Here is a 25,703-nt window from a genome sequence, read left to right on the forward strand (position 1 = left end):
AAAGGCATATATTATAAGTTCAATTATTTTATTTAAAAAAAAAAACATTAAATACAATTGTCCTTTTTTAATAAACAATATAGAATTATGTGTAAACTAGATATTGTCAAATTATAATGTGATTTTTTGAAGTGATAACTTCTTATGGGAGGGTAAACCACTTCGTTACGTAACGCGTTACGGCGCCAGTTTATCTGGCTTTCCTATCTCTTTCGCATACGGCAGCGATAGGCAGGCAATAATGATACTAATAATGATCAAACACAAAATTCTAATAAACATATTGAAGAATTGTATCAAAGAATAAAATAGATTATTTTATAATCAATAAAAGAATTCATTAACAAATAACCTTTCCTTACATTATCCTATTAAAATAAATAAAATTTAAGTAATAACCTAAGATTTTCTCAATTTAAACAATATAAATACTAAATAGTTAAACTTAGATTAGTTTAAGTTATCACTCCTGTCGGGCGTCCCGAGATGCACATGTATTTTTTTTTAATCGTACACACGTGCATATTTTAGAAACATTATATAGAACATTGCAGGAGTCGAACTCCTAGGGAACAAAGTACTCGCAACATATTTGTCAACATGCGTATCTAGATTAGGACATGCAACGATCCTAAGAAATTATTTGACTAACGTACGTCATGCGTTAACCAATTGCAATGTAATTAGGAGCTCGTGGAATAAAGCATAAGAAACTGTACCATAACATAATTTATTTTTAAGAAGAAAATAAATAAGATTATTTTTCTAACTTGTATCCAATATGCGTAATCACTTGTGTCAATATTAATTTTACATTTGTATATTGTGTATTTGCTTTTTGTATACGTTATTAGTTCTTTATTCTACTTTGCATTTTTTTTTATGGCTTTAGTTGGGGGACGAGCATATGGGCCACCTGATGGTAAGTGGTCACCACCGCCTATAGACAAAGGCGCTGTAAGAAATATTAACCATTCCTTACATCACCTATACGCCACCAACCTTGGGAACTGTGATGTTATGTCCCTTGTGCCTGTAATTACACTGGCTCACTCACCCTTCTAACCGGAACACAACAATACAGAATACTGTTATTTGGCAGTAGAATATCTGATGATTGGGTGGTACCTACCCAGACGGGCTTGCACAAAGCCCTACTTGAAAGCATTCTTTTATTAAGCCTTTAAATATCTTGCAATATGTGTTAGCTTGTTTGCGTAATAACGCGTCACCAAATCGTTATAGATAAGACTCTTGGAATACTTGAGGCAAATTTCACGACAAAAATGGTTTCCGATTTTGTTCCTAAGAAAGCCTTCTTAAAAAGCGTTTTACCCAAAATTTTGTAGATTGTCAACTAATTTGTACGTCAATATTTTTTATTATTTTATAAATTGCGCAATAAATATAAATGATTTCTTCGACCATTATGTCTCAGGGACATATAAGTGTTCCTCTCCTTGTGGGTACCTTCTTGGAACATAGAAACCTGACTTTACCACTGGGGCATAGTGTTTCGTATCTTCAAATCTCCCATCTAGCCAGGCATATGGGAAACTAGATTCGTAAGCATCGTACAGGAAATCAAGTACAGCCCAGTTATCTAATATTGTAAAATAATGGGTCATTTCGATGGACCTCAATCTCATACTGAAGGCTCCCATCGCGACTAACCCGTCGTGTCTCCAGGATCGGCCTTGGAAAGATCTGTGTAGTGCAGCACCGCCTTCTATACCGTATCTAGCCCAATCACCATATAAACAAATAAACCAGCCCCACTCCGTCTGGAATTCAATAAATTTATATGCATTACATAACCATGTAAATCGAATTCAATTGTCTGATAATCTGCAATTAAACTATATTTGTTCTGAATATTATTATTATATATTTCGATTTAACTTAAGTAATTTGTTGAATGGTCGACATAAAGTTGAGAAATTTCGTCGAATCGAGTCGAGCATTCCTTGATAAATAATATCAATATGATCTTAATAAGAAATATAAAGGTGATTTAATTTAATTTTCATTAGTAAATATTGAATACAACTATTTTTCCAAAAATAAATTCTCAAAACATTTTCTAATATTTATATAATAGCATCAATTTGATTTTTTTATGCGCTTTCGATTTTGCTCACGCGCTCCATTTGTCTTTTGTTTTATAATCTATGATGTATGGAAGTATTCGAAAGATATAAAATATAAATATATGAAATACAGTTCAGACATGAAAAAGGAATAAAGGAACATACCTACATATATGAACCCCGAGCGCATTTTATACCTTTTTCGATAAATCGTATAAAAAATACTTCTACTCTTACGGTTGATTGACATTAAACATACCTTTGGGCATGGACTCGTGGTGTATCTGGTAAGAATTGCATATTTGAACCAAGGCATTGGTTTGTGTTTAAAGGCCCACATGTACTGGTATCCGACGATAATAAACAGTTCATTCGATGGTATAGGAGATCCATGATCTCGTCTAAAAATTACATAACTTTAATCATTATATAATTATTGTTATTTGTTTGAAGGATGATCTCCGAAAAATTACGAACAATCTGGCTGGTCACACTAACACATGCCCAAAAACTTCATAATTATCATAGAATCTACTAAAAAAAAACACTTCGAACTTTGTACTCATGTAGAGTTCAAGGCAGGAATAAAGTAAGTTCAAAGGCTGCTGTCCTTATAATTTGTAAAATCTAACCTAGTAAATAAAAATTTTACAATTTCAAAATTAATTAATCAAAGTAATATAAATTAATATGAAATAGAATAGTAAAAATATCGCAACCGTTTTTTAACGATTTAAATTCTAGAATTAAAAATTATTGTACAGTAACAGCCTGTAAATTTCTTACTGCTTGGCTAAGGCCTCCTCTCCCTTTGAGGAGAAGGTTTGGAGCATATTCCACCAAGCTGCTCCAATGCGGGTTGGTGGATTTGGGTGGATTGTGGCAGAATTTCGTTGAAATTAGACACATGCACGTTTCTTCGCGATGTTTTCCTTCATCGCCACGAGATGAATTATAAACACAAATTAAGCACATAAAAATTCAGTGGTGCTTGCCTGGGTTTGAGCCCGCAATTATTGGTTAAAATGCACGCGTTCTAAGCACTGGGCCACACGGCTTTAAATAAAAATAATATCTATTTATTCTTATTAAATTAAATGCGCAATGGGAATTCGTGGCAAGATTGGTAGCAGCCTTCCTCAGTTAAAAATAAAAAAATCCACAATTCTCTGTTGAAAAAACAGTTGTCTCTGTAATGACGTATAAACAATTACATAAGCAAGTAAAGAATAACTTACGAATGTGATGATGCTCTAAGACAGGTTGTAGTACTTCCCTTCATAAAATACCACCCGTAAACATTGTAGGTTGCTGCCCACACTGCTAAATCGAAGGTGAATGAAAACGGATGCGACCTATTGACATGTTCTGGTCTATGCCACTAAAAAAAATATGCAACATCATTAAAAAGTCATAAATGTAGGTACATGTGCTGTTTACTAAATGCATATGTATGTATACACGGTACATATACCAAAATAACATTTTTTTCAATTTTCGTCTGTTTGCTCCGTCTAATCTCTGTAACGGTTGGACCGATTTTGAGGGGACTTTCACTGGCAGATAGCTGATGTAATAAGGATTTAAATTCAAACGCGCACGAAGTCGCGGGCACGGCTACTTACTAATATATTTACTCGAGTCAAATTATTATTACTTTCTATACTAACAAGTACATACCAGTGGATGATAATGAATTCTTGCTGGAGATAAGTACATTGAACTATTGAAGTTGTCAAGGGTCGTATCATACCATGCTCCGAGAATATTTTCTAGTGTTTCGTAATCGTAACGATCTTTTAGTATGAGATGAGTTGATGTGGCTGTGGTCAAGATGTGACGGGTTGTAATCACTGCACAGCCAGCGAGAGGAATCAACCTCTTGTATACAGTCGTGCAATAGCATCCCGCGAAATTCATATTGTCCTAAAATAAATAGATATCATATTATTTATCGTTAGCTTCTATTATTCTGCCGCTGAATATCAATGTGTATTCCTGTCTTCGAGTTTAAGGGGTTAGTAACCTTACACAGTGACAGGTAAATACATTTGTACGTTGTTAATATTGGTTGATATTTCTTAATGCAGCTGTGTCTATGGATGTATGATATTACTAAGTCGAGTTTCAACGGATATTTACTAAAATAAATACAAAATAACAATGAAATCTTAACTTAATACTAATGATGATCACAAATAATATAAGAAAACGTGAATTTTTATCAAAGATTTATGTTCAAAACATGTCTGAATATATGACATTGACTATAACGGTTACAAATTTAAGGGTACTCGTATCAAAATAGCGTATCACCGTAAATCGGCTGTCAAATTTCAAGTAATTTCATAATTGAGATGCGAAGTGAACTCTCACAGACAAGCACTGTTGGTTCTTAACGTCAGATAATTTGACTTTGGTATTACTGGGAATAATTCCACTTATGTGGACATAAGCTATTCAATCACCATCTGATGATTTTGGCTGATTGTTCGCGAGTTAACGGTAAGTTCGAACTAAGAACTCTCGTTATCTGTTAATGTTTTTTTGTCCTCTTCTTTAGGGTTTCATCAAATTATGGAAGGTATTTGCAAACGTTGATGGGTATAGTGCAAATAAATCCAACGGTTGCATCCTTTCTAAAATTTCTAAAACAAATTCTATACAATGTTATCGCTGTATTTTTTGGTTCAATTGCGGTCGAAGTACCTAGGCAAATTCGGAGGTCCGCAATGTCCCCGGCTAAAGATTCTCAAAAACTATAGCAATACTTAATAACGCTACATGCCTCGAAAATATATTATGAAAAAAGAACGAACTACACCATTGATTTATTACAAATATGTGTACAATAACATAAGAAAAAAGACTACTAAGAATAAAGTATGTGTTAATACTATCCCAGAAAAAAGTAAAAAGACAGTTTTTAATGAATCTCAAGAAAAAGATCCGGAATTCATTATAAATTCTGCAAGACCTTCTTTGGAATAACGTACTTGAATGATGATGAGCATTTGATTATTCCATTCCAGCTAATAATATAAAAAGAGATTTTAATAAACATACCGAAATGGTAGGTGTGGACTGATATTATAATTTTATGGCTAGACGCCCATATATATCACTTCGAATACCATAAACTACTTCATTAAATATAATCGCAGCATTGAATCCAACAAGAAACAGATAATTTATGTCATTCATGATAAAATACCAATTCAAGTCAAATTCAATCTACAATGTAGTCGAAACGGGGATTACTACTGTAGTAAGAAGCTTCTATCGAGTTCTCGCATCGAAAGGGTTAACACAAGTAGGTAAATGTACCTAAATTGCGACATATACAGATCAAGATTTTAAAAACACAAATTGTAACACTTTTGCAGAATCTCCTCTTAAACAAGGGACAGAAACTGGATTATGTGATCATATGCAAGAATTGGGCGCGTGAGAATTGCAGTACTGAGTCTTCTTCAAGCGACTTCATTTGTAAATTCTGTATATAAAATGAGACCCCACGTTGTCCTCAATTAACCCAACACTGGTCCGTATTAACCCTCAAGAGCTAAGAGTAACTACGGACATATGTTTTTGTTTTTGATTAAAATGTAATAAATGTTGATTTAATATATAAAAATACTTTACTAATCAATAAAGACCGACTCATTACGATTAATAGTAGGGGTTTTATTTGTAATTCCACTTAATCGTCTGCAATTCCCCCATCGTCACCAACAGAATAACTAATGTACCTTATACCACCTTGTCGTTGTCTTATAATGCGGTGACAGACGATAGGGCCTCTGTTTTTCTGCATAAAAATATGTTCTTTTTGGTAGGAATATTGGTTCCTCCACTCTGTAATCTGGTGTCTCGTAGGGCGGTGGCACCGTCACGAGACTGCCTTCGATGTATGGGGTCATAGTAGTTGTAAATCTCATTGGGTCGTGCTCTTTCTCTAATGTCATCCATTTTGGTGTCTGCGCTAAACCGAGCTTCGTGTAGCAAATTAAGTGAATGATTATACTAAAAAAAATAAAAAATTAAATATACTTTATTCATCTTAGAAATTGTTTTTGATTCTACGGAAAATTGGCAAGACACTCAGTAGTTAGTCTACACCCATTAAATTAACTTTTTTTTTATTATTCGAATTCGAATTTTGGAAAATAAAAATTGAAATCCCTGTAAAACTTTTTACTAAGCGAAAATTTGACTGGACGTCGTCTTTCGGGCGGGTCAGTTAATAAAATATAATGTTTATTATTTAAGACATATTTTAAATTCATTTAAATGACAACTTATGATAAGCGATCACTGTTAGCCGTTGTCTAGGTATATATGTATATACCATATAACGAGAGTTCTCTTATACCGGTTTCCAACAATTCTCAAATTGTTATTGTACATCAGTCAGCGATCTTTTTTAAGTTACTAGCAACGAACCGTTAAAGTCGTTTCGATAAGTTTAACATCACATACGCATGCATGTATGCGATGACTTCAAAACTTTTGAAACTGAATATGAGGAAATTTGGTATAAAGCAAGTTTGAGCTCAAGAATCAAGAAAGGACTCTCTTTTTATGTCTAACGCCTGTCCAACAACTCCTAAAACACGAGCGAAACCGCGTGCAACAACTAGTTTAAAAATAAATCAAGTTTACTAGCACATGGATTAAAAAACACTTTAAATATTAATTAATTAATTAACTTTTTAAACTTAATAAATAATTATTTTAAGATAATAATATTCACTTACAGTATGTAAGATATTAATAAAATGAACACCTACCTGAAGGGCTTCATTGTAACGATAAAAAAAAATTACTTTACATAACCATATTTATACGCCTTCAACACCCCGATGTTGCCGTACCCATTTAGTTAAATTCCTTATTAGTTAAATATAGACCAGTGAACGAACAAATGGACCACCATGATAAGTGGTAAGAAATATTAACCATACCTTAACTGAGCAATGTGTTTTTTTATTAAAATATATATATATTCCTTATTGTTAAAAAACAGTATTTAATATATAATATACAATTATACATTTCTCTTAAAACGGCTAATCTATTATTAACTGGCAACATTTTATCTTGTTTGTGAATGTAGTTTTGTCCGGTATTTGTTTGATGTAATATTGTTCTAATTTTGAAATCAATGGAATTTTGTTTGCACCACAAACACAATTTTTGAAAACAGTTCGCATCTTAACAATCATCCATCAATACTTACGACCACTTACTACGAAGTAGCCAATTTTCAAGCGTGCTACGACTTTATTTAAAAAAAAATTATTTCCAGTACATGAGAGTGTACTTCTACCAACTTCCAAATTCAGGCAGCCACTGGAAATTATTTACTGGAAATATCAAATTAGTATTTGCTGGTTTGGAGAAAAGGCTTCACATTTATCAGTAACGTTCGGTTTAAAAAGTATGAAAATACGTATGACTTCGTAGTTTTGCTGATAAGTGTACTATTTTGTAAATATTGGTAGTTAATAATGCTTTTATTCGATACGGTGGACGAAATAGACTCGCAATGAAAGTTTGCCTCATACTCGTGACAGTCTCATTAACATGGGTAAGAATATTTTGTTATTTTTAATGTTTTCTTTAATGAAATACATTCTAGACGAGGCCCATCGCAGGCCACGAAATATCAATAAGTGATATTCAACATTAACTATAATAATTATAAGACTTAAATTAGCGTGACACGAAAAATCAGTTTTCGACATTTCACGAGTGAGATCCGAAGTGAGTTCTTACTTAGCATTACTGTTAAGAGATTAATAAACTTCTCTATCTCGCTGTACAACTGCTGATTGGCAAATATATATTTCTTCGTAATACCAAAAAACTATCAAACCAATATATGCTAAACGAATACAAGCAGATGCAAGGCGTTTTGAAGAAGGTCTTGGTATATAATATTTATATATAAGTAGTGGCGCTTCGCAGTTTCACTCGTTTCAAATTTACAATATTTACGTGACTTGCTATGCGTGAATATATTAATATTTTTGCAATTATATAATCACTAAAAGAGTAAAGAGTCCTTATGTACAATTATAATTTGACCTTGTTGAAATAGTGGCTTGTAAGGCTGCAGAGCCCGACCTGGGACTTGAATAGGACCATTTCGAGTCCCAAAATAAAATATTAAGTTTTTATGTCACATTATAGATACCTTACTATGTTTATCTTCGCAATTGAGCGAGCCATTGACATCCATCTGATTGATTTGGAACTCTTTAAAGTCATTCTTTGCACGCGCATGAATATTTCTACTATATTATTACGACCAAATAAATGATTACTTTTAAAAAAAAAAAATTAAAGACTCATAACACGCCCAGCTGAAATACGATATTCATATATTATAATTATGACCTTTATTTATCAGAGAACGGTATTAATTTGTATTAAAAGGACTATGGTTACTAGGATGAGTAATTTATGCCTTATCCGAAACCGTAAAAAAGAATAATCGTTAAAATAAACAATTTACAGATCCCACAATCAGGAACTACAAACAGAAAGAAGAGATCGAATACCGACAATTTCAATGTTCTACTAAGTATTTACAAAATGAATCCTTTGCGACGGTCTAAAGTATTCAAAACATTTTCTAATCGAATACTTTTACCGAGGCCGGATGAACAAACCCCTGACTTGAATTACAATTCGAATGAAAGTACTAAGAAGCGAAACGGGACGAAAGTTAAATTGAAACCAATCGAAGAATATATTCATGATGTTCCACATACGCTTGTTCTTGACCGACCTCTGTATATAGAGAGTTATAAACCGGAATCTTTCGATCCTGGACAATTTTTGGATACACTCATATCTAGAAATAAAGATAGTAAAAATAAAATAGTTAATGATGACGCAGAAATTCTTATTAATCGCGTCAATCATCATAATAAGAAGCTTAACTCTTTTAAGTCCAATATTTTAACCAATACTCCTAATTATACTGAACATACGCCCGCGAGATTTGGTAATTTGAAAGTGTTAAATTTAAATAAAATAGACAACAATAAATTTGACTTCAATAATGCTGATGTGGTTGTAGTTAAATGAAATGGCTGTGAGTCTGTTTGTTTGTATGTCACACAGTATAAGATTTGTATGTAGGTAAGAATCTTACTATACTTAAGTTATACAATGACTTTGTCATTAACATAGTACTAATTCCACTAAGACTAGACTTCCAAAAGGAAGAAAATATCATTATATTTTTCCTGAGAATATTTTTTCTAAAATTACCAAAAATTTTACTTTATGGAAATTTATCAGTTCCAAGATTGAATTTGATTGTTATATACTTTTAAGTGTGAATTAATAAATGATGATATTAAACTAATTATGCTTATTTAAATAAATTTTAATTTAATATATTCTCAAGGAGTATCTCAAGTGTATTCCTCATAATTTTCTAATTTATTTACTACTAACTTTCAAACTTTTCTCCGTTACGTAAACGGTTTCCAAGATTTTTGTCCTTGTTACAATCTTAGCATACTAATTAAAAGAAAGATATAGGTATCAAAATAATGAACGCTGATTAAAATTGAAACTTAAATATAAGATTTATTTACATTAGCAATAAATAATTTAAATAAATAAATTAGTCAGAGGTCCGTCTTATTTAACATAATATCGATTATATTTGTCCAGAATAGGCGATTTCGTGTGCGTCTTCGTATGATCGCGCTTGGTAGGGACCGTGCGCATCCCAGGCGGGAGCGTGATGGTCCACATGGTGCTCTACGTGGTGTTGTGGGTAGTGGATCACTTCGTAGTTCACAACCTTGGGTTTGGTGAATTTGAAGATAACCATAGCACCTGCAACATATTAAAACAAATTACTAACTATATTCTAAGCATTCATTTAAAATTAACGTTTCTTAATCAACTAGATTCTTACCAGACAAAACCAGCGAGATGAGACCAAGAGTCAAAGCCTTCCATGTCTTAAGGGCAATCATAGCAAGCGCCAGCGGTACCAAAACTGAAGCCTTGAACTTCAGGCCGAGGAGGAAAGGAAGCAGCACTTTCTTGATGAAACCATGTTCTGAAAACAAACAAATAATGAGCATCTTTCGTTTATTTTAAGATTAAATATTATTATTGCTATAAACGTACTGCTCTTGATCCTCAAAGGTTTGGGGAGCTTGATCTTCTTCTTCCTGCCTTCGAAAGTCTCAACTTCTTCTTCTCCGTCCAAGGACATGTCCAGTTCAGAAGGTAGGTCGGTGATGAGCGACCTTGGTACATATTCTGAAGCAGCACTGCTGGCGATTTCTTCGGGAACTTTCACTCTCACTGCATGAGTCTGAAGGAAACGATCCACTTTATCGACGATCGCATAAGCGGGGTCCTTAGCCATCCTAGGATCGACGGCTTCATCTTCGATTTCCGCATTCTTGACGATCGACAGATTATCCGTAATTTTGATCTCTTCATCGTTAGCTACATGGGAAATCCATTCTAGGGTCCTCGGTTTCACACACTCCACCGAATATTGACTCAAACATTCGTTGTAAATGTTCTTAACGAGCTTCGATGCCGAGTACTGTCCACTAGCGAACGCCGCTATCGACAATATCACTAATAATTTAAACATTTCGCACTATTTAATTTATCACTGTTTATTTGTTGACGGCAGGTGCGTCTGACTGCCGTCCGTTAAACGGTCACAATGTATGTTAGGGTAGTCCAGGGCTGGGTTTATATACGAGCATTAATACGTGATGTGGTGTCCGAATGCGCTTTGGTGCTAACATTGGCGATACATATGCGATACTATAGCCACGGTACATTTTAATTGGGAGGCGACTTTGTATTGGAAAACTGTTACTCTGTAGGCGTCTTCTAATTAGATAGGCAATATGGTGTGAAAATTAATTTTGAGTACAGTAGTTATTTTATTCACAAATATGTTTAATTATTTGTTTCAAAATAAGGATTTCAGCAATATTCATTAAAAATTCGATTCATTTAAAAGATTTTTCATGAGATTTCAATATCCTATATTATTATAAGCTGTCTTTTTCCTAACATAGTTATCGTTTGATATCTCTTGGCATTTAAAATCTTTCATATTAATATATATTAAATTGTTTTTTTTTCTCTTTTCTTTCCTTTTAGTGCCATTAAATATACATAAAAGCCAATACTAAAAATGTAGGCCAAATTATATTCAGAGATTTATCACTGGTAAAACTGCGAGTGTATATAATAACGTATTGTGTTTTTGTCATGGTGTTTGTCAGCATTTGGGTTGCTTGATATCCTGGCAAGTGAAAGTGTTCCCAGGGGAAAGTAAAATAGTGTTCCTTGTTCACCATTCAAACGAATGAGGTCCCGCATACAGGAACGTTTACGTTTTAAATATGAATCGTCAAGATTGTGTTAAACGATGTATTTGTCTAGAATTTATAATTTGTTAAATGTATTGTTTTTTCTTTCAATTGCGTTATTTTTCCTTACAGTACCATGCACAAGTAAAATTTGACAATACTACACCGTAATTTAAAATAGTGACTGTGATTTCTTTTCGAATTATACATGCATGTCAAATAAATTTTTATATCTTATAAAAACTATAAACACAAAACGACCACTAATCTGCAGTAAAAGAGATCCCAAGCACTAGTCAAAATAATCTTTTTCTAATACATTAATGGTACAAAATGGCGGCATATTTCCTCGTATTTAAAACAAAAATTATATTACTGTAATTTCAGTTTAACTTTTATCTCTTGCTGTAAACATTTTAGACTTTCAGCTAAATTTGTCGCTTTGTACTGATCAAACAGCAGTTGATTGAGAGAAATGCAGCACCCCTCTTAAAATAAAAATGTACCAAAACACTTTCTTAATTACAAATAGGTCTAAATGTTAAGCCTGTATCTCAATTTTTGTTGCGTGTCGATAGCCAGTCAAATTCGACTTTATTCTATTAAAGCATAATTTGATGTTCATTTTGTAAGATCGTTTTATAGTATTAAAATTATGAAGCCCAAGCATAAGTCAGATGTATCTGTAATCTCTACTTATATTAATAATGCGAAAGTATCTCTGTCTGTCTGTTTGTCTGTCTGTTACACTTGCAAGGCCCAAGCACTTAACCAAATTTGATGAAGAGTTCAATGAAATATGCAGCAAGCTTGAACGCCAAGGAAGGACATAGTCTTTGCACGCTTTTTTATATCTTACATCTGCCGACCACTAGTTGTTAATAAAATCGACATATTCTTCGTGAATATGATCTCTATTCGGTATTACGTTACTTCGTTGTTACCGAAGAAATTAGACATTGCTTAAAATATTTCAATTATTTTGTGAATACTATATACAAGTACTAAATACGATGACAAACTAATTTGTTGATTATGTTTCAATGACGTTGATGATTCATAGTACAGGGGTAGTATAGTTTTGTGTAAGCCCGTATGGGTTGGTACCACTCACTCATCAGATATTCTATCGCCAAACAGTCCAGCCAGTATTGCTGTGCTCCAATTTGAAGGATGAGTGAGCCAGTGTAACTACAGACACAACAGACAAAACATCTTAGTTCCCATTAGTTAATATTAATTCATACAGTATGGGTGACCACTTACCATCAGGTGGCCCATTTGCTCGTCCGCCTATATCATAAAAAAGTAATAATATTATTAAACGACTTCTCCCTACATAGTCTATATAAACTGACCATAACTTTATAGATTTCAATGCGCGTTTATGTATCATTATTACTAGTTCATTAATTATTGCAATTTAACACAGTTTTCTACATAAGCCAAGTACACACTTTAAATATAAAAAAAAAATGGAAGATCCTTTGCCAAGTTTGTATACACAAAAAAAAAAATCATGAAAACAATAGATACATATGCGTTCTTGAACGTAATGTAAATTTTGACATTAAACCTAGTAATGGCTTACAAAGCTTAGAGACTGTGTTTGTTTTTGTTACCATTTTAATGCCTCATTATAGGAATTGATGCGTCCAAACGCGTTCACGATAACTTCGTTAATTGTCAACTGTTACCTACATTATCAATTGTTACGAATTGCTTACACTAACTACTCGTACTTATAATAAGCTTATATTTACCTGCTCGAATATTATAAATTAGTTGTAATTTATAATAACCTATAACGTCAGTGTCAAAAAATATGTTATAGAGTAAATAAACAGCCACTGTCTATCATTTTGAATGAATAAAACACATTTACATTTGTTTTGACGAAAATATAACCGTATATAGTCGGAATACATTACTTTACATCTGTAGCACACAAATGAAACGAATACCAATATGCTAATTTCAAATAATTTTTCGTTAAAACAATGCGTTCACCAATATGCTAAGCTTGCAAACTATTTAGGGTTTATAGATAAGAAATGTTGGATATAGTCAATAAAACGCATAGCACGGGAAGTCTCACTGGATGGATACGGACTCATTTTAATTGAAAGGTAATAACAATTTATAGGGCTTTCTCATCAATTCATAAGGTAATGGTCGTATGATAAAAATATTCCAAATGAAACATATGTACTTTATTATAATTATGATGATAAAATTCACACAAACATAGAAATAATGTCCTCGTAACCGAATTTTGACACGGCACTCGATCACAAAGATTAGACATTTGCGGTGGGAGACATTATAGTTCCATTCCACAAATGTGCATGCAAACACAGTTGCTGTCCCTATTCCCTATTGTCTGAAGGATCGGCAATTCGACGCAACCAGAATAAGGTGAGAAAGTATACTTCTTCCTAATTCAAGAATACAATTCAGGAACTCGAAATCTGCAGAATAATACCCACTAAATCATCGAGACATACAAAAATACGGCCAGGATGTATGCCTGGCCTTATTACAAATAGTCCTGGACTAATGAAACGAGGTCGTATTTCGTAGTAGTCATCCAAACCTACAATCAGCTGTTTAAATTTTATCATTCAGGAGTAACCCTCAACAGTCAACTAATTGTTATCCGCGTCACGACACTTAGCATCCGTTTTGAAGTGATATCTTTCACTCGAAGTTATGTGTGGAATGATTAATTAATAAGAAATGTGTCCTCTATTACGTAAGGAATGCGAACGCAATGGACGGCGTCACTTTCTTTTATATAATGGGCAAATGTAGCGGTAATAGCCTAGTAACGGTATGGTTGGTAGCGGGTTCGAGTTCAACCAGTGCTCATTGTGTGAACACTTTGATATACAACAAATGCTAAATGTAATAACTAATTTAAGAAAAGCATATTTATGTTTTTTTTTTGGTCAGAGTCAAAGAAGATTTTCTTTTGCTTTTCATGAAAAGCTTCGATGTATGTTTAGCTGAGTGTATAAAGGTTTTATATTTCGTTATTTTTAAAGTCAGTTATTAAACTAGTTCAATGTTTAAAAGTATTTAAAACTGTACACGTAGCGCCTTCTAGTGAAATAACGTTGCACTTGTTACTTTATTTCACGATAATCATTATAAATAACGATTAATTATCAATTTATCATTCATAACCAAAAACATATATATCAAGCAGACACTATCTGAACTGTTCAGAATATTCTCAAAACTAGTTTCACCTGATTCGATCTTAATATTATCTAATTCTGCCAAATTTTATTTAAAGTAAAATATAAAATATTTTTAACGATGTGTTGCTAGATTTAAAAATATCTATTTTTAATATATATTTCATATTTATATTATATATTCTTTTTTAATTATGTTTTCATTTAGATTTTTTAATTTCAATTTATTTAATTTTTAACGTAGTATTTACAATATATATTTTTGGATTAATAAATATATAAACACCAAATATATAAAAAGCAATATACCTGTTTAATTTTATTTAAACATGAAAAACGCCGCTAACGGCACCAAAAATACATATTCACGACATCGATATAAAGTTTTGCAATGAAACGTGCGAAATAACTAAATACCTAAATAATATATGTTCTTTTTTATTCTATTACAATACTCACTACTACTAAAACAGACGGTACAGAAACAACAAAGTATTCGTATGAAAAAAAAAAAGGCATTAATATTTTTTTTTAATTATTCCATAGTTTTAAGTTTTAATCATTCATCGTAAAATATATAATATATATTATGTCGCAGGCAACTAGCTTTATTAGTCATCCAATTAAACGCCTACTTTACTAAACGGCGCTGCTCGGCGGCGGTTGGCTGAGTGTCATTCAGGCCGCTGGGTGAACGGCGCCCTATGGTAAAGTGTCTGTTAATTAAATGGCTAATTTAACCAATTGACTGCGACATATATAACTTATTCTAATTGCAAAATTATCAACAAACAAAATGGCCCAGTGGTTGCAACGCATGCATCTTAGCCAATGGTTGTGGGTTCAAGCCCAGGCAAGCACGTAAACAGTAACTCGTCTTGTGCTCGCCTTTAAAGGAAAACATCATGAGGAAATCTGCTTATTTCTATATTTAATGAAATAGTGATACATGTGTATCCAACCCGCATTTGAGCAGCTGGAATAAGCTCCACGCCTCCGTCTCAAAAGGGAGAGGATTTGCCCAGTAGTTGCAGAGTACATACATATGTAGGCTGCTGCTACTTTAAGTACAACCTTTAAGCCGTTATATAGTTCTATTTATTTATTGAAATAGTTACACAATCAACTTATCTCTAAACACATAAAATTAACAACTAATATGTTACCTACATTTAAAGTAAAGACGTATTGTCTTTAAAGACATAGAATATACTTTCCGAACCGGTGGTAGCTTTAAATTTCAAAGATTCAAAAGTTTTAATTTTATTGGCCTACTTGAATAAAAAAATATGATTAGATTTGATTTATAATAGATATTAACAACAAGATAAACTGACCGCATAAATCAGTCATTCCCAAAGCAGGCGACCTCCAGAAGTCTTAATGGCAAATCAGATTAATGGCAATTAATCCCTGCTGGTTAAAGTTAATTGAAATTGACTTTAATGAGAATATTTTTTGATGATATATGAGATTTCAATAGTCTAAGTGAGTAGATCTGACAAATGTTACCAAATTTTACACTCTTACTTCTTATAACAAATAGTACCCTACGGAATAACTGCTTTATTAATATACCAACACAAAATAATTATCCATTGTTATAAAAATCAAATAATTTAATGATTAAATGGTATTCAGAATTAGATATTGATTAGCGATCAGACAACAAACTATTCAGGCCGATTTCGCTTTGATCGACAGTTGAATATTAAGCGGAACGATAGTTTGACGAACGTAAATCAATTAAGCCGCTTCGTTTGAGACGTTGATATTTGTACGATTTTTTAATTTAATTTTTACATTTTTAGGAAGGAAGTAACAATATGTTAAAATTATTTCCGTCCTCGTTTGCTGGGTGGGGGGGGAGATTAGCCGATATTGAGTATTCTTTGTCCTTTTCGGAACTCCTGATAATCTGTATGTAAAATTTCATGATGATTGGTTTAATAGAAAAAAACTTAAAAGCTCAATGAACAAACAAACATACTTTTACATTTATACTACATAGTTAGAACATTCCACCACGCTGCTCCGATACACGTCGATTAGTAGATTTTCATTCTGCTTATATCAATTTCCTTCTTCACCGCCGAGCACGAGATGCATAATAATTCATTAATAACACATATTAGACACATGAATTTTAGCAGTGCTTGCCTAGATTTGCACCTGATGAAATAACTAACAGACGTACCTACCAACAGACCTACGTTCGCATTCAATTTTGTTATATAAATGACTAATTAATATTATTGTTGTGATATGAATAATATAGGTTGATACTTTGCCAATGTCATAATAAATGGCGAGAACACAAACCATTATTAACTTTATTCAAATATTGTTGATCGAAATTATTAATGAAATATGAATACTATAATTTTTTAAATAAAATATAATCTTTGATTTTTCAAGACACAAAACTGATATTCATTGAGCTTACTTAATCATCATATTCTAACAAAATGGTACAAATTATTTAATTTTTGAACGCAAGCTCTATGATCAATGGCGTCCTTTCATAGACTATTTGTCGCTGTCACTGTCAATCAGACGCTAAATACGTCACCGTCAATTTTTATCGAATTGCGAACCAATCGTTCTTGATCTTAATTTAACTAAATCACACGTTTTTGTTTACTTTTTCATATAAAAAACACTTCAATAATGTGTTCGTAGTGTTATCAGTGATTGTGTTAATTTCGTGTTTCTGTTGTAATTGTGAAAAAAATACTTTATAATGGCGAACAATCGTATCCCGTCCGGACCTAACACGCCCGGGAGCCAACAGACACCAACTCAACAAGGTATTAAGATCTTCATACAGAGAGACTATTCGGAGGGCACGGCGGTTAAATTTCAGACGAGATTCCCTCCTGAGTTGGAAGACAGAGTAAGTGAAAGTTTATTGTTTATCTAATGTCAACACGCCTTATGACTGTCCTTGATATCAGTTTTCTTATCGAACTTAGTTTTCAATCCAACAGAAATTATATTATTCCTTCATTAACCTATAAATTGCTATTAAGATTAATACTATGAAAAAATACTCAAATTTCTAAGAATCATATTTTAATCTGTAACAATATTTTATAAAGCTAATAAATAGACAGGAAAATCTATTTTATTTAAGCTGTTAATATTTGGCAACTCTTATGATACACCAATTATTTTCTATATATTATAGTATTTTGAAATAAAATTATTCAAAGTTTGTTATATTTATTGTATTGTATAAAAACTTCATAATTAAGGGATAAAAACACTGCCTAGTCAATTCACCGAGTCCATAACTCTACTAATAAATTATCATAAAATCCAGCTATAATTATTATGTATGTTTCTTATGCCTTATGAGAATATGTATATAAAAATTTAGTTTAATTTTCATTTGCAGATAGACCGACAAACATTTGAATTCACAATGGAGAGATTGAATGAGCATTTTGAAATGGCAGAAACAGCTGATTGCAGTACCTATTGTGAAGGTTGTCTTGCTTGTCTCACGGCTTATTTTATATACATATGTACAGAGACACATTATGAAAAGGTAAATTTTTTGTAGAATTAATAATTTATTTATAAAATAATATAATAAGACCTGTTAATCAACCAACAAAGGGTTGGCAGGTTTTTGAGAGTGAACATATCTGAGTATTTTCTGCACTCATAATTACTATTATGGCATATTATCTCAACAGCTTAAATTTATTTTATCAGGAGTTTATTATTCTTTAACAAGATTTATTAAAAAAATCTATAAATATATATATTTTTTGTTAACAAATATAAAAGTTTTACCAAAACGTATGTACATCTTATTTCAGCACTTAAGAAAAATTTCAAAATTCATAGCAACACAGAATGAAAGAGTCTACAATCCCAGAGGTATACACATAACAGATCCTATACTCAGAGGATTGCGAGTGATAGAGATAACGATCATTGACGTACCAAACTGTCAAAGTCCAACTGGTAACTCGACAACATCACAATTACGACACACTTGACCACCACATGAAAACAGGGAGTTCTTCATGTAACAATTAAGGTATTGGTTTTAATATACTGGTGCTTTGTTACTGTCATATTTGTTATTTAATCGGACATATAAATTCTTTTATCAGTAAGTGTTAAAATTAGGTAAATAATGTACATAATACAATTAAAATTTGTTTAGAAACGTCATTCGTAAGCCTTTATATGGTCTGTAACTTAAGCACCTGAGTTTGTTATTAAAACCAATTGTGTAATATTAATATTAAATATAAATTGTATTTGGATTGGTGTGAACCAATTGAGTATGAATGAACTCCCTATGCCAAAATGCTCTTCCGTGCTTTGTGAGGAATTAAAAATGTAAAATGAAGGATGATATTAGATTAAAGATTTGAAATATAATCTTAGATATAAGACCTTATTTCTTTATGTTAGTTGTGACATTACATTAATTTCAAAGAAAAAAAAATTGCAAAGACATAAAACCTATTTGTATCAAAATGAAAATTGAACTAAATTCAAGTAGTTAATATTTTTTTAATCATGAACAACTTTTGCAAAAAATACTCTTAGAGTAAATTAACAAGAAATGCATTATTTGCAAGAGTCGAGTTTGTTAGAATTTGTTTAAGTACATACAATTAGTAATACTGACGATGAATAGAACATTAACAATTTTACTCACGGAGAGGGTAAACAAACGTATAGGGTTTTCTGATGAAATGAAATATGTATGTGTAGATAGGTGTTCTTGTTTTAACTTTTAAAAGATGTTTATTATTATAATAAGACTTGTAACTATGTAATCAATAGTTTAATTTTAAGAACGGATATATAGGATTATTGTATTAAAAGGATGTATCATATGGGTTGTAATTTTGAAATTTAATGTGAGCTATGAAAATTTATATCAGTATAGTGATTCCAAAACAATTGCTTTTTGAGAGGCATCTAATATTTATGTTTGATTAACGTAAGTAGCTAATATTTAAACATAAACGGTGATTGAACTGGATTAAATGGTTTATTTTAAAATGGCAACATTGCGACCGATTTTGAACAGTTCTATATGAATATTTATCAAACTGACTTCTGATACGAAACCTAAAGTTGAATAACATTTCGTTGTGTATGAACCACAATTTCACTCCTTTTCAGTAACTAAAAAGACGAAATGAGAAGATATTGAATGGATAATTTTATGTTAAAGATTTACCTTACAATAATAATTATTTATCATGATCATCAATTTCTCGTATTACTTCAAATATGAGTCTGAGATGAGAAATTTAAGGGTGAAATTGAGTAAGTGTGGACGCGGATTTATTTTCAATTTTAATATTATTTGCTATCCAAGTACTACTTACCGCGGTACACAATCAAATCTCAGCTAAATTTGTCCCGAATCGTAGTGACGAGTGTTGCCATAATGCCTTTTTGACGGACCCCAATATATGTTATTTTTTTATTTAAAATTTAAATGATACATTGATGACTTTCTGGAAAAAGCTTTGTTTTTTAATTTGATTTTATTTTATCTAATTACTATTTACATAATAATATTGAAATATTTAAAAGAATTTAGATGTCGCCATAGTAAAAAAATCACCAAATGCGAGGATCACAAGTTCAAACGTTAACTTATATTATTGTCTTATATATAATTATATATGACCTATTTGGGTAGCATTTATTAAGTTATGAATAATTTAGCTTTGTATTTGCTAATATTTATTTTAAAACTTGATTTTCGGTTTAAGGTAGAATTAATATTATTTAACAAGAATTATGTATTAATAAGTATGTAATTATATTTATTAGAACTCCTATTTTACATATAATATTTTAAATTATCAGAATTAATATACATTTTTATCTGAAGTGTATTTTTAATAACATAATATAAAATGATAATATTTTTTAATATTCTTAGTTGATTTTAATCTTGAATAATTATTTTGAATTGCTTTGACATTTAATTATTATTATTTTTAATATTTTAACCCACTGAAGCTTTGATGCTTTGAATGAAGCTAATTATATTTTACGGCTGAATGTCGCAATACCTTGGCTCTAAGAAATAGAAAAAATATATTTATACCTTTTTCATGAGAACAATGTCATGTCTATTATTCCATTTCCAAATAAAGCATGAACACAGACCGAATTTATTATTTAAATTGTTATAAATTGTCCCCAATACAATTATAATATAAAGCAAATGATCTCTGATATAATGTAGATTTATGCAATTATAAATGTCAAAAACGTTTTTGAACGTTTGTTCAGTATGAGAATGACGGAAAATCGGTCGTGTAAAATGTACATCGTATTTTTAATTATTCCACGACTACATTAATCTTTAATGAACAATGTATAATGTATGTAAAAATTAAACTATTTGTACTAATGAGTAAAATTAAGAAATAGTTATATTGTAAAATTTATTATGACTTTATAAATTACAAAAATTATGTAAGAATTATTTTATTTTATTTATTTAAGATTCCTTTACAGTTTATATAAAGTTGTGATAGCCTACTTCGTAAGAAGAAGTCTGATTAAGATCGCGATTTCAAATACAAATAGGCTGATTACACTGATTGGTCACTTATATATATACTAGCGGTGCCTGCGACTTCGTGCGCGTTTGACTTTAATAAAAAAGCGTGACTTTATTATTATTTTACATATAATTATAAAATAAAAGTAGCCTAAGTTACTCCTTATTACATCACCTATCTGCCAAACAAAATCGGCCCTGCCGTTCCTGAGATTAGCCGGAACAAACAGACAGACAAAAATTGTAAAAAATGTTATTTAGGTATATGTACCGTGTATACATACATATGCATTTAGTAAAACGCGATTATTTTAATATTACAAACATACACTCCAATTTTATTATATGTATAGATATATAATTATATTAATATATATAGGCTTACGATCAAACGGGTTACATGATGATAAGTGGTCACCACCGCCTATAGACCTAGGTGCTGTAAGAAAAGTTAACCATTCTATTAATCGCCAATGCACCATCAATCTTGGCAACTAAGATGTTATGTTTTCTTGGCGGTAAGGCTTTGTACAAGCCCACCAACTCATATATTTACGGCTGAACAACATTTATTTGTTTGATTGCGTTTCAATAAGCCAGTGTAACTACAAGTGCCGATTCTGGCTCACTCACATTCAAACTGGAACTATTTAATATATGATATAATTACATAATAACTTAGTTTACCAAGATTGATGGTGTATAGGATATGTAAGCAATGATTTGTTACGGTGACAATGTCAATGGGCGGTGATGACCACTGACCATCAGATGGTTCATTTGCATGTCCGCCTACCCATTTCATAGAAAAATATGTCCCTTGTGCTGTACGTCTTCTGTATTGTTGTTTGACGGTACAATATCTATGAGTTGGTGGTTTACAAAATATTTTTCTTAAGAAATGTCTTAAGTCGACTTCAATGATATCTCGACGGGGGTCCGGAAACACATACAGCATACGCAAACATCCATATCAATTATACAAATATTTGTCATATGCAAGGTAAAACCTATCTGATAGCAGACAGGTGCAGTGACCTCTAAATCATACGTCATATTGATAATAATAATTGTTTTCTGTAATCTAGAAGGTTTTACCTCCTTACTATTTCACATAATTATTATTTTCCATTTAAAATACGAAATTCTTAAAAAAAAAGAATAACATTAAAAGTAATAGAGAATAATAGTTAAATGTCTATAAATAATTTTACGTCGAATCATTATCTATCTATTCGATGTAAATATAAAACATTTCCTTTATAAATTTAGTTAAGATGACTTTGTTAATTGCATTCGAAGTGTTTTTGGGAAGGGTCTGAACGTCGGCAATAGGTACCCGAAAATGATGTGGCAATTATGCGCGAAACTGATGAGTTTTTCTCTTTAAATGGAGCCAGTCTTATCTTTTTCAAATGTTGAGTCCTATTGAAGACATTCATAAAGTCTCTAAATGATTTAACCCGTTTTATTGTCATATCGTAACAGAGCTGGTTCATTTTTCCCAAAAAAAAAAAACTACTAAAACGCGTTTTATATATATCATGGATTTGTAAGTAAAAGTTATTTAATAATCTATGAATATTTTTATTGCTACACTTTTAGTATCAACAAGAAGTATGAATCGATAACATTTGTGTCACTTGACTCAATCTTTGATCCCCCGCATAATTCCTCGAGGGCCCTCGTAAACATAAGATTTTATGGAATCTAATTATGTCGTTATTACTTTGACGTAGGCGGCGAGTAGCGGGGGTTGTTCTGTTGGCTTAAATCATAGGAGCCTTACTTTATAGCTCAGAAATTAATTAATTCAATTATGAAATATTTATAGGTATCTTAAATATTTTCTTGTTGAACATAAATATTCTCATAACTTTGGAGGATAAGTGTATAAATACGAGTCATTTAACTTTCGCTTGTGTAAAACTGGAAGAATAACAATAATTATCCATTTATGTAATATTAATCACGTAAGATTCGTGTTTCTAGCATAAGTAACAAGTACCTACAAGTCGCTTTAGTTCCACAAACACTCATGACTCCTTTCTGATCAGAAAACTTGGAGCATTGTATTGTTAATAGGTACAGTGCCAAGTACATTTAATTCGTTCATTGTTTATTATTAATCTGCCAATGTTTAGTAATGCATAGCACATTTTATATTTAAATGAATGATCGTTTTCTGAGGAATAGGTACTCTATGCAAGCCATTCTCGAGTGAGGCAAGGCATTTAGTGCAGGAGGTATAATAGTGCAAAAGTATGTGCACAACACAAGTAGGTATACTCTCACTTTTCGCATTCTCATAGTGGTATGTTACGGGTTTATGTGATTTCTAAAACGTTGATGTGACTGCTGATAAGTTCTCAACAGAACTTAACCCAATAAACTTCACACTGACCTGATCCAGGGTTTAAACCAGAGATCTTTTGATCTGGTGACTGTCCTGAATTCCTTTATATCCATATAATACTATTCAGATTATAATTCAATTATCAGAGGACGAATAGCGAAATTTTGTATTCAGTATTTATTATGAATGCGTCGTAGTTAAAAAAATTCAGTTGCCTAAATTTAAAAAAGAAACCTGGCAACTTATCGATCATGTAACTACTCTCTAAAACTGCCGTCATGTTTACTAAGAAACCTTTAATGGTATTTGATTACTCAAATGTATGTGTGATCGATTAATTCAAGTCCTATTCAAGAGGGTAATTAGTTGATGATTTAATATCTCTATTTTATAATTCTTTCTATTTATATTTTCACACACCTAGCTGATCCTTTTTTTATATCATGGACGTCTGTAGTCTGTACAGTCGTCATTACATACAGCATTAAAAATGTTAAGCTACTATCGATTTGAAATCTAGATTCTACCGCGCAGAACTGACAAGAAACTAGTAGTTCCCTTGTCAAATTACAAAGAGACAAAATTTGGCCGTCACGAGATGCCCAGTAAAAGTGATACTGAGATCGAAATTTATGTCTTTTAAAAAAAAAAGTAGTTTTGTTTTGTTTTGTTTTTTGACAGAACGGGAGGTCTCTCGTACTGTCTATCGTGACAATACATTACTCACACGAAAGCGTCATGCCGTTAGCCGTCATGGCATAGAAAATCGGTCCTACCCCTAAGGCGCACTAATTGACGTATCACATAAAAAACGGGTGTATTTAATTATATCAAGAACACATCTAGCTATGTCCACACTGTGCGTTTTCATCTTCAACTTTCGTCATCATTTTTATATTCAACTTTCCCTTGACGATTACTTAATTGAATGCAACATTGAACGCGATGTCAACTTGGTCATTTTGTTTCTGGCAGTATTGAAAACATGAGCGCCGATAACATTTTACTTGGAGGAGTAAGGCTTACTTAGTCATAAGAAAATTCAGAAAAAACAGAAAAAAGCGAAGGTTTTGGATACGAGGCTATTATAATAATCGAAGTAATGTGCTATGTGAACTCAGAGACGATAAAGGTATTCTTTTTAATAATTTTAGACGTATGTTGGAAAGAAATTTCAATCAGCTTTTGGAAATGGTTAAACCAATAATTACAAAGCAGTCAACCCAGTTACGTGAAGCAATACCTAGTGAAATAAAGTTAGCAATAACTCTTAGGTTTTTGGCAACTGGTGACAGTTTCATGTCTCTTTCGTTTTTATTCAAAGTGTCCAAACAATTCATATCAGCGATGCTACCAGATGTATTAAAAGCCATAATAAAAGTACTGAAGGATTGTGTGAAGGTAAGTAAGTTTTATTTCAATAGATAATAACAGACAACAGCATTTAGCACAACTATTTTTTTTTTAATAGAATAAATTCAGAAATTGAACTTATTTCTATTACTTGCGACCCAGTCTCAGAATAATTTAGCATCTCGGTATTCGGTATCTCAGTCACATCGGTATCTGGTATCTCAGTCACATTCCGCAACTCAGTAACATTCTGTGTTGCGGCTACTGCGGTTGTAGTTACATTAGTATCCGATGTCTCAGTAACATTCCGCATCTCAGTAACATTCCGCATCTCAGTAACATTTCGCATTGTGACTCCAGCGTTCATCTGTTCCATTTCTAGATCAAAGAGTATATTATTTATGAGCTATTAGCCGATTAAATGAATTTAGGTTTCGAATTTTATAAGCTATTAATTGTCCATAAATAGTAAACTCGTCTTTTTGATTTCATTCTTCAGCAGCTTTTTTCATAAATTGGTAAAATTGGTAAACGAGCATGGAGTCAAATATCTGCTGCAACCATTCTATGTTACGAGAAGTTTTGGCATTGTAAATTGTAAAGAAGCAACGTCATGAAGTTTTAGTATCTGGTTAATGTCATTTATCCAGAACAAATAATGGACCTTAACATTATTAACCTAATCCCAAATAATTATCCGAATCCGTTGCAAATCCGCCACACAAAGTAAAAAGTCCGTGAGTAAGCGAGATC

At 31.8% G+C, this 25,703-nt stretch overlaps 2 protein-coding genes across 2 annotated transcripts; one reads left to right on the top strand and one right to left on the bottom strand.

Moving 5' to 3' along the window:
• Window positions 1-9,675: 9,675 nt before the first annotated feature.
• Window positions 9,676-10,828, bottom strand: LOC113398070 (uncharacterized). The gene is made up of 3 exons (XM_026636646.2): window positions 10,257-10,828; window positions 10,039-10,185; window positions 9,676-9,956 (listed from the first exon to the last, which is right to left on the bottom strand). Exons 1-3 carry the CDS (start codon window positions 10,735-10,737, stop codon window positions 9,775-9,777), a joined length of 810 nt encoding a protein of 269 aa, XP_026492431.1. The 5' UTR covers window positions 10,738-10,828; the 3' UTR covers window positions 9,676-9,774.
• Window positions 10,829-17,223: 6,395 nt separating this feature from the next.
• On the top strand, window positions 17,224-21,160 carry LOC113398118 (golgin subfamily A member 7). Its single transcript, XM_026636709.2, has 3 exons — window positions 17,224-17,572; window positions 18,077-18,229; window positions 18,507-21,160. The coding sequence occupies exons 1-3, from the start codon at window positions 17,420-17,422 to the stop codon at window positions 18,687-18,689; spliced, it is 489 nt and encodes a 162-aa protein (XP_026492494.1). The 5' UTR covers window positions 17,224-17,419; the 3' UTR covers window positions 18,690-21,160.
• The last annotated feature ends 4,543 nt before the right edge of the window (window positions 21,161-25,703 follow it).

This window comes from Vanessa tameamea, chromosome 24 (genome assembly GCF_037043105.1).
Source record: "Vanessa tameamea isolate UH-Manoa-2023 chromosome 24, ilVanTame1 primary haplotype, whole genome shotgun sequence".
NCBI lineage: Eukaryota > Metazoa > Arthropoda > Insecta > Lepidoptera > Nymphalidae > Vanessa > Vanessa tameamea.